The sequence below is a fragment of the Candida jiufengensis genome (genome assembly GCF_024610255.1).
Source record: "Candida jiufengensis strain CBS 10846 chromosome Unknown scaffold1, whole genome shotgun sequence".
NCBI lineage: Eukaryota > Fungi > Ascomycota > Pichiomycetes > Serinales > Debaryomycetaceae > Lodderomyces > Lodderomyces jiufengensis.
The window spans coordinates 87,376-101,472 of NW_026261562.1; the positions used below are offsets into that span (position 1 = coordinate 87,376).

The 14,097-nt window shown below is 27.5% G+C and overlaps 5 protein-coding genes across 5 annotated transcripts; all 5 read left to right on the forward strand. All coding sequences in view use genetic code 12, as the record gives it.

Annotated features, from left to right (window-relative positions):
• Nucleotides 1-1,091: 1,091 nt before the first annotated feature.
• On the forward strand, nucleotides 1,092-1,940 carry KGF54_003826 (uncharacterized protein; the record flags this gene model as incomplete). The annotated part of the gene is made up of 1 exon (XM_051764457.1): nucleotides 1,092-1,940. One exon carries the CDS (start codon nucleotides 1,092-1,094, stop codon nucleotides 1,938-1,940), a length of 849 nt encoding a protein of 282 aa, XP_051617868.1.
• A 312-nt stretch (nucleotides 1,941-2,252) lies between these two features.
• KGF54_003827 (uncharacterized protein) lies at nucleotides 2,253-3,365 on the forward strand (the record flags this gene model as incomplete). Its single annotated transcript, XM_051764458.1, has 1 exon — nucleotides 2,253-3,365. One exon carries the CDS (start codon nucleotides 2,253-2,255, stop codon nucleotides 3,363-3,365), a length of 1,113 nt encoding a protein of 370 aa, XP_051617869.1.
• Nucleotides 3,366-3,638: 273 nt separating this feature from the next.
• On the forward strand, nucleotides 3,639-5,732 carry MDL1 (ATP-binding cassette permease; the record flags this gene model as incomplete). Its single annotated transcript, XM_051764459.1, has 1 exon — nucleotides 3,639-5,732. The coding sequence occupies one exon, from the start codon at nucleotides 3,639-3,641 to the stop codon at nucleotides 5,730-5,732; it is 2,094 nt and encodes a 697-aa protein (XP_051617870.1).
• A 1,443-nt stretch (nucleotides 5,733-7,175) lies between these two features.
• UGT51C1 (Ugt51c1p) lies at nucleotides 7,176-12,074 on the forward strand (the record flags this gene model as incomplete). Its single annotated transcript, XM_051764460.1, has 1 exon — nucleotides 7,176-12,074. One exon carries the CDS (start codon nucleotides 7,176-7,178, stop codon nucleotides 12,072-12,074), a length of 4,899 nt encoding a protein of 1,632 aa, XP_051617871.1.
• Nucleotides 12,075-12,607: 533 nt separating this feature from the next.
• On the forward strand, nucleotides 12,608-14,026 carry MET2 (homoserine O-acetyltransferase; the record flags this gene model as incomplete). The annotated part of the gene is made up of 1 exon (XM_051764462.1): nucleotides 12,608-14,026. One exon carries the CDS (start codon nucleotides 12,608-12,610, stop codon nucleotides 14,024-14,026), a length of 1,419 nt encoding a protein of 472 aa, XP_051617872.1.
• Nucleotides 14,027-14,097: the final 71 nt, after the last annotated feature.

Genomic DNA, 14,097 nt, shown 5'->3' on the forward strand with positions numbered 1-14,097 from the left:
GTATGAATTATGGAAGACGAAAGCTAATTAAATTGGTAAACTCCAAAAACATCGTTATAGCTTATTTTTAAATGATATTCCACTTCTTATTTATAGTCTCAATAATAACAATTAACCACACGATAACAATGTGCTTACGTATTTGACGAGATACTCTGAAGATCATTCAAATCTTTATTTACTTGGTCAACGTCATATGATGTATTTTCATTAGCTTTATTAAATATGTATTGCTAAAAACAAAGAAAAATGCATCGTATGTAAAATAATTGCACAAAAACTCTATTGGAAAAGTCTTAAGGGGTAGGTTCATAAGAATTCAGCCTTTTGTTTTCATTTATAAAATTGGGTCAATCAAGATCACTTTAAATTGTGATTGAATGCTATTGTATGAAACTGAAATACTTGATTTATAGTTTCTGCATTGCATTGTCGAATGACAAAGTTTCCACTATTTTAAGAGTTCCGTAAGCTAAGTATAACCGTCTCCGCTTATATAGTGATTTTGATTTTATGATGGAGTAATTGATCAGTTTGATAAGTGAAATTTCTCATAATGTCACCTACAGGATGAAAAAACAACAATCGTACGAAATTTTGGACCCATGGTTCTAATCCTTCTTGGGTTGATATATTTTTAATTCAACTGTACAGCCTCTTTGTTCTTTAAAAAAATTGGCGTTTATGTGAGACATGCCCAAGTCATTCCAAGTTTATTGTAAAAAATATACAAGACTTTTGTCCTAACTGTGATTTCAATTACTTTTCAAATTTCAGCAAGTCCAGTTTCATTATAACTATAAAACTGTTGAAAAATGATCTTTAAAATAGTTTTATGAAACTAATATTAAAAAATTGTAAACAATTTTTGGTAGCTTCCATTCGAAGTCTTCCAAAAGAACGCGCACTTACTCTTTAAGCAATACAAGAAATTCGATTATATAGTTGCAATAGAAAAGTCTAGAATTACATGCATCAAATTACTACTTTTGTACAAGTAAATTAAGTCAATTCACAATTCTCATAGCCCAATTGTACAAGCACAATCTAATGATATAATAAAATGAAATTTTGTTGAAAGAGATAAAATAATGAATCTGAAAAAACATTCTTTAGAAGATGACGATGATTCAAGTGATGAAGAAAATATTAAAGATTTCAGATCGGGTAAAAGAATTAAACTAGACTCTTTATTAGAAGATTTAAAATTAAATGAGGACAAAAATTCAACTCATCCATTCATAAATAACAAAGAAAAGGACAAAGACAAAGATAAGGATAAATCAAAACGGGATTATGTTATACCTAAATATAGCGGAGGGATCTTTAAAAAACCTTCAAATCCACAATCTTATACTTCATCTCAATTGGATTCATATATAAATGATAAAATAGTTGATCATTTTCAAAATATAATAACTTCATCTTTAAAAATCATACGTTGGTATAATTATAAATTTTTAGTTGTATTTAGACTACAAAAATGGTTCATTAAATTATTCAATCGATTTGTTAAAAAGTACAATCTTAAAAATAATTCATCAATTAGGCCATTTAAAAGTTATGATCAAATAATTGCTTTAATTCATGAAAAGTTCATTACATGGAATGATTTAAAAAATATAATTGATGAAGAGAATAAGTTAGAAATGAAGAGACTATATATAAAAGAAGAAAATAGGAAAACTCAAAAAGATAAAGCTAATATAGAAAAAGAAACTGCAGCTTATAAAAATTTAGGTTATAATTATTGGGATAACTTGAAGTTTGACAAGGATCTAGACATGCTAGATGCTGATGAACTTGACAAACCGGAACCAAAAGTTGTCGAATTAGGTGATGTATCTGATGATAACGATGTACAAATGAATGATGATGATGAAGCACAGACGAGAAATGGTGCAGATGCCAACTATGGTTCATATTATCATTCAAGTTGATTGGTAAATTTGTGTCTGAATATTCTTTCTTTATCTAGGTTTCTGAAAAAAATGGTCATTTTGTGATTTTACCCCAAATTAATAGATTTTTGCATTACATTATCATGGATTATTCGATTAAGAAAAGAACTTTACTCTAAATTACAAGTGCTCATTGGTAGAACCTAGAAACTGAAATCTAAGTATCTAAAACTTTCATATACCTCTTGTTTTCTACTTCTTTTGCTGTAATTTATGTTTATTCTTTATCTTATCTAATATGAACCAAATAAGATCTCAAAAAAATTTCTTTTTATTAAATCGTTGCACAAAATGGAAGCATCTATTAAAATTTATTTTACTTCAATCAATTTAACTATTATAATTATTAGTCCAAACAGGAAGAGAGTAATGAGTTCAATATTCAAACTACCTAATGAAATAATATTAGAAATACTACGATATTTGGACACCAAAGAAATAGATGATCTAATCACACAATTTTATAAATTACAATCAGCAAAACCAATTTTAAAACTACTATATCAAAGATTATTTAGTGGAAAACTACATATAATTAATGAGGAGCCAAGATTACAATTTCATCATGATTACGAATTAACGATAGATAATTTCAAAGACAAATTAATAGAGTGTAATAATGAAATTAGTTTTGAAAATTGTATATTCAAAAAAGTAAGACCAAATATTATTGAATTTAAATTTACAAGACAACAAAGTGATTATAGAAGATTTATACATGATTTGAATCAATTCCATGAATTAATAGAATCAACTGACTCAAATATACGGCAGTATTTTAACAAATCATTGCAAATCAATATATTTATAGATTCCAATTTAGTATTTATGGAAAACCCAGATACTTTCAAATCAATCATTATTAAACTACTTCTAGAATTAAGTAAAAATGAATTTGCCTCAAAGATTCAAAATTTTACAATAAAGTCTAGTGAAATAGGAAGTTTATATGTAGCTCACTGGTCACAATTATTTAAATATTTCACGAATTTAACTATTTTAAATTTAGAAGATAATTTTCTAAAAAGTAATTATGAACAATATTTAGATGTTTGGGGAATGCTGCAAAAATTTCCAAATACTTTAACTCAGTTGAATTTAGATAGAAATATGTTTACATATATTTCAAAAGATTTTTTAATAAATTTACCTTCAAGTTTAGCGATATTATCAATGAATCAAAATGAAATTGAAATAATTGAACCATGTGAGTTGGGGGATGCATTACCTAATCTACGTAACTGGTTGTTAAATTATACTAAGCTATGTGTTATAAGTCCTTCAATGTTTAAAAAATGTAATTCAGGTTTTATTTTAGAGATCAAATCAACTTATTTACCCGATTCGGACTTGCAAAAATTACATTTGATTGCAAAAGATAGAGGTTTTAAAGTATTGATATAATAATGTGGATCGATCCGACCATAAGTAGTTACTAAATGTATAAATTTTGGTGTAAATTAAAATGTTGAATATAAAACTGGCTGCAAAAAAATGTGGAAGTTTTTCCACGGCTTTATCCTAATTTTTTATTTTTAGTGTTGTACGATAATTTTGAACCTTTTTCTTTTTTTCACTCTTTTAGTCTGACAAAAATTTAATATTTGGACCGATCTAACAAGCAATACCTTTATTTATTAAGGTTTGGAGACATATGCATAATTTTAATAGACTAATATGATATTGATGAGGAGACAGTTGAGTACTACTGGCTTTATACCGAGAAGTTTTATCAAAGGATTTGTGAAACCTCGTGTAAATTGCATTAAACAAATACCTAGAACAAATTTCAAGCATGCATCAATACTACTAAATCAACTACGATTTAATTCAACCACCTCAAAATCTACAACACCTTCAATCAACAATACTTCAAATGATACGGTAACTAGTACTATACCCATAGATGAAGCAGTACGGAAAGAAGATTCACACCTATTCAAAGATATAATAAAGTTATTAAGACTAGCCAAACCAGAATCTACTTTATTAGTATTTGCATTAATATGTCTAGCAATTTCAGCGGCAACTTCAATGTCAATACCTTTAATTATTGGTAAAATAATGGATACAGCAAAACCATTGGGCTTTAATAAAGATGATGATGACAAAGATAAAGAAAATACAAAACAAGATTCAAATTCAGATGATACATTAATATTTGGACTTACGTCGACACAATTTTATTCCTCATTAGGAGTTTTATTTTTAATTGGATCAGCTGCAAATTTTGGTAGAGTTTATTTATTAAGAACAGTTGGAGAAAAATTAGTTGCAAGATTAAGATCAAGATTATTTTCCAAAATATTAGCTCAAGATGCTTATTTTTTCGATATTGGACCAAATAAAACTGGTATGAAAACTGGTGATTTAATTTCAAGAATTGCTAATGACACTCAAATTATTTCTAAAACTTTAAGTTCAAATATAAGTGATGGAATGAGAAGTATTATTTCGGGTGTAGTTGGGATTTCAATGATGTGTTATGTATCTTGGAAATTAACTTTATGTATGAGTTTAATGTTTCCTCCTTTAATTCTTATGTCATTCTTTTATGGACGTAAAATTAAAGCATTATCAAAATTAATTCAAGAAAATATTGGTGCTTTAACTAAAGTTACTGAAGAAAAACTTAATGGGGTTAAAATTATTCAATCATTTGCTCAACAACAATCAATTGTTCATGGATATAACAAGGAAATTAAAAACATTTTTGATAGTTCATTAAGAGAAGGTAAATTATCTGGTATATATTTTTCAGTTAATGGATTTATTGGAAATGTTACGATGATTGGATTATTAATTATAGGTACTAGGTTAATTGGAATGGGTGAATTAACAATTGGTGATTTGTCAAGTTTTATGATGTACGCTGTTTATACTGGTAGTTCAGTATTTGGATTAGGTAATTTTTATACTGAATTAATGAAGGGTATTGGAGCTGCAGAAAGAATTTTTGAATTAATTGAATATAAACCCAAAATATTAAATAATAAAGGTTTAAAACTGAAAATTAATGGTGATATAATATTAAGAGATATAGATTTTTCATATCCTTCTAGATCTGATAAAATTTTTACAAATTTAAATTTACATATAAAAGAAGGTGAAAATGTATGTCTTGTTGGACCATCAGGTAGTGGGAAATCAACTGTAAGTCAATTATTATTAAGATTTTATGATACAGATGGTGGAGAAATTATAATTGGGAATGAAAATCCAATAGAAATTAAAGATTTTAATTTAAATAATTATAGAGAACAATTGGGTTATGTTCAACAAGAACCATTATTATTTAGTGGTACAATAAAGGATAATGTTATTTTTGGTAAACAAGATGCAACAGATGAAGACATTGAAAAAGCATTACAAGTAAGTCATTCAACTGCTTTCATAAATAATTTACCTGATGGTTTAAATACTAAGATTGGATCATCAACATCAACTCAATTAAGTGGAGGACAAAAACAAAGAATATCATTAGCAAGAACAATAATTAAAAATCCAAAAATACTAATATTAGATGAAGCAACATCAGCATTGGATTCAATAAGTGAAGAACAAGTTATGAAAAATTTAATAGGATTAAATAGAGAAAAAGGTATAACAATAATTTCAATAGCTCATAGATTATCAACTATACAAAATAGTGATAGAATTATAGTTTTTAATCAAGACGGTGAAATTGTTGAAGATGGTGAATTTATAAATTTACATAATAATCCAGAAAGTCAATTTAATAAATTATTAAAAACTAGTGACTTTGAATAAATAGACTAGCATGTATATATTCAAGAAAATAATTTTATTAATATTCAAATATTTTAAGTACAATTATTTACTACTATTTAGTTATATAGTGAAATGCTCTACACATTCAATATCAAGAATTTTATAATATGTAATGGACTGTACTATTCTGTTACTAATCGTGATAATAAAGGGCTTTACTCAAAGATTTTAAGTTCCTGAAATGATTTAAAACGTTCAAAAAAAACCTTGCATATTTTATTCTTACATATTTCAACAAAAACAATAAACTTACATTACATATTTCCATAAAACAAAAATTTAAAATTTTAAGGTTTTTAAATTTGTTTTATCTTTGCTTTGTTAATTCTATATATATTTCTCAACAATTTATTCTGTTGGATTACCTTATTCAAATAGAGGTCTTGATTGCTATTACACTATTTAAATGATGAAAATTGAAATGTGGGGTAGTTCAGCTTAATTATTAGTATCACAAATAAACTAAATATTATTATTTCATTCGGAAAAAAAGGAATTTCTTCGTAAAATTTGAATAGCTGTCAAAAAACTAAAACAAGCGCTGTACTAAATTTAAAAATTGAATTTGCTAATTAATGTATTATTGAATTTATAGTGATAATAAAGTAGCTCTGACACGCAAGATAAGTTATTCAATTTCCTATTCTATATATAAGTCATTCTGATCAATCGATTATATATCTTTCATTATAATAAATGAATAAATTAAAGATTATGTATAAATCTGTAAGGTCTAAATCCTTTAATTCCGAATAATGGAGTTAACAACCACTTGACTACTACTTGAATATTATTTGATTTATTGTGACAGATGTATTAAAGTCGTAGTAGTCAAGGTGATGACTTTACACATTAATATATAAGTGATTAAGTTTAAATATTAATATATCATGGCTATATCTATGTAGAATATCTTTTTAGTTCTATATTTTTAAGTACAACAGATTTTAGATTTTAATGGCAAAAAATAATAATAGATTTTTAATTTATTAACCGTTTTATTATTAAATTAAATACATAAAAACAGTAGTAATGTAAGTAATTTAATACGCAATATATCTAGATAAAAGTTATCGTGTTAATATATGGCACTTATCTTCTTTAAAAATCGTTTTCTTCAATCCAATCAACAACTTTATCTCATTATCTATTGAATCTTCTTCAAACTTTTACTACAAATAATTCATTAAAATAATAATTTTAATTTTGTTTTGATCTATCTAAATCAAATATAAAAAAATAAAATCTAATTTATTCTTGTGATACTTTTTTTTTTATTTTGCTTTTTTTATATTTTAAAACAAATTTAAGTTTTACAACCAAATATTTTCAATTGATTAATATTGATATCATTAATAAATTTACTTTTATAAACTAATTGGGCTCAATTGCAATAGGATAAATATTGGTATCATTAAGAATATGCTGATTTTCAAAAAAGCTGCACTGTCTATTCATAGTTCTATAAATAAATTAAGTGGTTCTACAAATGTAAGTGAAGATGAAGATGGAGATGAATTTGAAGATGAAATTGAATCTAATAGTCATCAAGATAATGATGAAGAAAAATTAAATAATTACAATGAATCAATTCATAATAACAATGAGAAAGATATACAGTCTAAAGATGAAACATTGAGTAATGGAGAAGATGAAACAAAATTAAATTCAGAAAATTCAAATGGAGTAGTTAAAAAAGAAGGACCTAGTAAAGTACATTCAACAACTAGTAACGACGACCTGGAAGTAAATAATGACAAAGATCAAGAAACTGATAATGATGAAGATGTTGCAAAACCATTTGGAGATTTAGATGGAGCTAATTTTTTTTCAACTTTACTAAATAGTTCATCAATGTGTTCTGGTATGGGCACATTAGGTAACATAAAAAATTTCAATTTTGAAGATCTTTTAAGTAATAAAAAATTTAAACAAGATAATGAATTACCAACTGATGAAAGAAAACATCATAATCATCATCATTTACCTCGACCTCATTTAAATTTACATAAAAATAAAGATAATAATAATGAAGATAGCTCACTGACATTACTGTCACCTAAAAAAACTCCAGAAAGTCCAAACTCATTGAAATTACCATCTCCGAAATCTGGTCATCATAGAAGTATTAGTCAAAATTTAAATACAAATGGATCAACTGATGAAGAGGAAGATTATGAAGATGAAGACACTGAAAAGGAATCTTCTGATGATGAAGAAGAAGAATATGATGCTTCAAGATTAACTCCAACTCAACCAAGTAAATCACAACAAGTTAAACCAACTGGCACCGATGTCACATCTTCAACTAGCACAACAAATTCTTATGCTTCTTCAGCTACTTTGGCAACACTGTCAGTTTCCTCATATTCAACAATTGATGCAGATGAGCCAGCTGAAAACAAATCAAGTGGCATTTCCACTGATAAAGAAGGACCACCAATATCTGTTGAAACTAATACACTTGTGCTAGATCATGATGAGCCATCAGCAGAATTTAAAGAGAAATTGAATAATCTCACTCCACTTCAAGAATCCGTGATTAATAATTTAGATCCTCAGCATATTAAAGAAGGTGTTTTGATTAAAATAAAAGATAAAAATCATGATCCAAGTGATAAAGAATTAACACCCACTAAAAAGGAATTAAGATTTAAAATCGCTGAGAAATTGAAAAAAGTATTTAATTTAGATGATGATGATATATTTTATGGTAATTATAGTTCATGGTTAGTTAAAGATGTTTTACTTCAAGGTCATATGTATATTACGAAAAAGGCATTACTTTATTTTGCATTTTTACCAAAGAGATATTCAGTGGAAGAATCTCTAGAAGCACAAAATATTGATGATTCAGCAAATATCGTTCATAAGGGAACTTTAGGAATGAAAACTGGGAAATTTGGAGATTCTACTTTTACCACAATGTTAACTCATAGGTATTGGGCAATTTTAAGACCAGAGACGTTATCGATATATGGTTCATCAACTGATTTGTATTTCCCACTTACGGTTATTGATATACGAACTTGTTTGTATGCTGAAATCATGGATAAAGAAAAATTTAAAGATGCTACGTTTTCACCTGTAAGTAGGACTCAACCTCAATCAGCTATGAGATCTGGTTCTGCATCTGGAGTTAGTACACCTCCTTCAGTCATTGACACAGCTTCAGAACTTAATAAGATGTTACAAGATGAAAGTTTTGGTGCTACAGAAGACTCGATTGAAGCTACAAGTACTTCAGTTTGGTTCAAATTGGTGACGAAAAAAAAAACATACAAATTTCAATGCGATAATTTATATTCTGCAAGACAATGGTGTAATAATTTAACAAAATTGATTTTCCAGTTAAATAATGCTAATCAAGGAAGTGAAGTATTGGTTAAAATTCCAATTGCTAATATCATTGATTTTAGAAGAAGGACTTTATTTGATGAAGAAGAAGATGATGATATTGATCAATCGGAGAATGATATACCTTTAAGTTTAAGTATTAAATATTATACAAATCAACAAGTTGAAAAAAGAAGAAGAGAAAAATTGAGAGATAAATTCAAAACTGAAAACCTTGATAAAGATGAAATTTTCTTTTTATTCCCCAAAAATGGTTTAGATTTTTTCAACTCTTTTGAGGGAATAATTAATGATAGAACAAACCATAAGCATAAGTTTTCACTTTCCAAAGAGCCGGCATTAGAACAAACTTTTTCAACGTTGACACTTTCATCTAATAAATTAGTCAAAGATGTTCTTGAAAGTAATTTAATGGACCAAAAAGCACCACCAGATTCGTCAACTTTGAAGAAATTGGGTAAATCATTAACTAAAACAAAAAGTTTCCTCACGAGTTCTTCTGCTTCTACGGAAGAAGACATTAAAGAAAGTTTGATGTCAGATGATGTGGATACCTCACATATATCATTACCTAAAGTTTTATCTGAAAAGACTTTAAGATCATTAGAAATTTCATTTGAAACTACGTTTAAAAACCTAAAAGACGCATCAACAAGATATGAAGAACAAGGTAATAATAAAATGCTTGCTGCTATTGATGAATTACCTTTACCAACAAGTTTATCAGAAAATAACAAAGTTCCAAGTAGAAGTCGAATTGGTAAAAGTATAAAAGCAATAACAAATATGGGTCAAAGACTAGCGGCAACTCCAAATCATTACTTATCACAAGATGAGTATTATGTAGAGAGTGCTGAAGAAAGAGATACCGCATTAAGACACTTTAAAGCTCATTTTTCATTATACAATTCTAGATTAGTTGCATCATATTTTTGTCATTTAGTAAGGTCTTTACCAGTGTATGGGAAATTATATGTATCAGAAAACGAAATATGTTTTAGAAGTATGTTACCAGGTGTAGCTACTAAAATGATTGTACCAATGGTGGATATTAAAACTGTAGAAGATGCACCATGTGGATCAAAATTAACTTATGTTGGTGCTAAAATCATTTTACAAGGTGCTGATGAAATGACAATTGAATTTGCATCAACAAGATCAAGAGATGATTTTATTCAAGTAACTTTAGAAATATTGGACAAATTACATTCTAATGAAAGTTTCAGACCAAAACCTCATGAATGGGGTTCAAATTATAGTATAGAACTAAGTAAAACAAGAATGGAATATACTGATTCAGAAAGAAAAAATATTGAAAATAATGATGTCAAGAAAGAAGATGATGAGATTGCTCATCAAAAAGTTGAATTAGCTAGAATAAAAATGTTTGAAGATAGACTAACATTAGCTTCAGGTTTGGATATACCAATAGTTCTAGAAGATTCACCATTTTTCAAAACAGAGATGAAACCATCAACATCTTATAGAATTACACTTTTAACAATTGGTTCTCGTGGTGATGTTCAACCTTATATAGCATTAGGTTTGGGATTACAAAAAGAAGGTCACAAAGTTACTATAGCAACACATAGTGAATTTAAAGATTGGATTGAAAAATATAAATTTACTTTTAAAGAAATAGCTGGTGATCCAGGTGAATTAATGTCGTTTATGGTTGGTCATAATACAATGTCAGTTTCATTTTTAAAAGATGCACAAGCAAAATTCAAAGATTGGATCAAAAAATTATTAGCTTCGAGTTGGCAAGCTTGTCAAGGTAGTGATATATTAATTGAAAGTCCCTCAGCTATGGCAGGTATTCATATTGCTGAGGCATTAGTTATTCCATATTATAGAGCTTTTACAATGCCTTGGACGAGAACAAGAGCTTATCCTCATGCATTTTTTGTACCTGATGGTAATAGAGGTGGTTCATATAATTATTTGACTCATGTTTTATTTGAGAATATTTTCTGGAAAGGTATTCAAGCACAAGTTAATAAATGGAGAGTTGAAGAATTAGATTTACCAAAAACAAATTTGTACAGAATGCAACAAACAAAAGTTCCATTTTTATATAATGTTTCACCATGTATAATGCCACCAGCTAATGATTTCCCAGATTGGGTTAAAGTTACTGGTTATTGGTTTTTAGATGAGGGAGGAAGTGATTTTGAACCACCAAAAGAGTTAGTTGAATTTATGGATGAAGCAGCAAGAGATGAGAAAAAATTAGTTTATATTGGATTTGGATCAATTGTTGTTAATGATGCAACTTCATTAACTAAAGCAGTAATTGAGGCAGTACAATCAGCTGATGTTAGATGTATATTGAATAAAGGTTGGTCAGATAGAGGTCAAAGTAAAGATAAAGATAAAATTGAAGTTGAATTACCTAAAGAAATTTATAATACTGGTTCAGTACCTCATGATTGGTTATTCCCCAAAGTTGATGCTGCTGTTCATCATGGTGGATCAGGTACAACTGGTGCTACATTAAAAGCAGGAACTCCAAGTATTATTAAACCATTTTTTGGTGATCAATTTTTTTATGCAACAAGAATTGAAGAATTAGGTGTTGGTATAGGATTGAAAAAATTAACAGCAAAATCATTAGCTGATGCATTAATCACAGTTACTGAAGATTTAAAAATTGTTGAAAAAGCTAAAAAAGTAAGTGAACAAATTAGTCATGAACATGGTGTATTAAGTGCAATTGAATCAATATATTCAGAATTAGAATATTCAAGAAGTTTAATAATGAGTAAAGAATTACATAATATTAATTATAAACGTCATCATCCAGACTTTAAAGCACATTCAGGAGTTGCAACTGCTAATGTATCAGAAGATGAATCAGAAGATTTTACAGATGACGATACTGAAGATGATGAAAGTGACACAGAAGAAGAAGATGATGATGATACAGATGATGAAGCTAATAGTACCGTACAACCAAAGTAATTTAGTAGGTGTATACTTTTCAATGTCTTTAATTCATAAGTGACGATATCATTGGCATCGCAACTCTATTGTTCATTTTTCGATAAAGTCTGACCTTTATTATATCCTTAAACTTCATTTGTTTCATACGATACAAGTTCCACTGCCGATAGATTTTGTGTAATTAGATTAATAAAGTTATGATACAATATATAATGACTAAGATCGAATATAAAATACTAAATTTCTCCCGTACAATTTTTGTTCCTTACGTTAATTCGTTAAAGTATCGATTATTATAATTATTTTAAATACGTTCTTTTATCTTACTGGTTCTTACATTAACCTTAAATAGTCATCTTAAACTACTACCAGTATTAAATTATTAGAGAGAGAGAAAAGTATCCACAATTATATCACAATATTTTTTTAATCACATCAGAGTCAATCAAATAAAATAATCTATTATTTGAAAAATTAAATCTAAAACTAAATCTACAATTCAACTTAATTAACTAAACCCTAAAAAAGCCAATGAAATCATATAATCCAAAATGTCAATTAAATATAAGGATATAACAGAACAACAACGTTCTACAAATAAATTTGCAAATTTAGTACCGGGACAAACGATAGTTGAAATTCCAGAATATACATTAGAATGTGGTGAAACATTATATGATTTCCCTGTTGCTTTTAAAACTTGGGGTAAATTAAATAAACTACAAAATAATACATTATTGATATGTCATGCATTAACTGGGTCTTCAGATGTACAAGATTGGTGGGGACCATTATTAGGTGATGATAAAACTTTTGATCCTTCAAGATTTTTTATAGTTTGTATAAACTTCTTGGGATCACCTTATGGATCATGTTCACCGGTTACAATAGATAAATCAACTGGGAAACCATATGGACCTAATTTCCCATTGGTTACAGTAAAAGACGATTTAGGTATACAAAAATTAATATTAGATTTTTTAAAAGTTAAACAAATTGCATGTGTAATTGGAGGGTCAATGGGTGGTATGTTAGCAATGGAATATTCAGCAAGTTATAATGATTCAGATTATGTTAGATCAGTAATAGCATTAGCAACATCAGCAAGAGCTTCTGCTTGGTGTATATCATGGAATGAAACTCAAAGACAATGTGTATTTAGTGATCCATTTTATGATGATGGTTATTATTATGAAAATACAGAAGGTTTGAAACCAGATTCTGGATTAAGTGCTGCAAGAATGGCAGCTTTATTAACTTATAGATCAAGAAATTCTTTTGAAACAAGATTTGGTAGAAATGTGGGGAAAACCATTCACTCAACCACCACAAACATCACAAACAATACATCAACAAGAAATGGAGAACTAGAGAATGGAATAAGATACCCTAAAACAAAAGATGAAGAACATTGGTTAATACATAATGAAGGATCAAAATTAAATAATGGACAAAAAATAAATCAAGATAAAAAATTACCAACATATTTTACAGCACAATCATATTTAAGATATCAAGGTACAAAATTTATAAAAAGATTTGATGCAAATTGTTATATATCAATAACAAGAAAATTAGATACTCATGATATAACAAGAAATAGAATAGATTATCATAATATAACAAATATAGATCCATTACCATCATATCTAAATAAATTACAAAAACCACATTTAATAATAGGAATAGAATCAGATGGATTATTTACATATGGAGAACAAAAATTATTAGGAGAAAATATTCCAAATTCCGTATTGAAAAAATTAGATTCTCCCGAAGGTCATGATGCATTTTTATTAGAATTTGAATTAATTAATGATTATTGTTTAAAATTTTTAAAAGAAAATCTACCTGAATATTTTGATTCAAATGTTGAATTATTTAAAGATTGGTTTAAATATGTTCAAGATGTTGATAATGGTGGAGAATCAGTATTTGGAGAAGCTGAAAAAAATATAACAAATTGGTAAAGTTCACTATTAATGTTAGAAAAATAAGTTTAAATAGATATTTATTTCTTGTAGTGATGAAATAAACAACT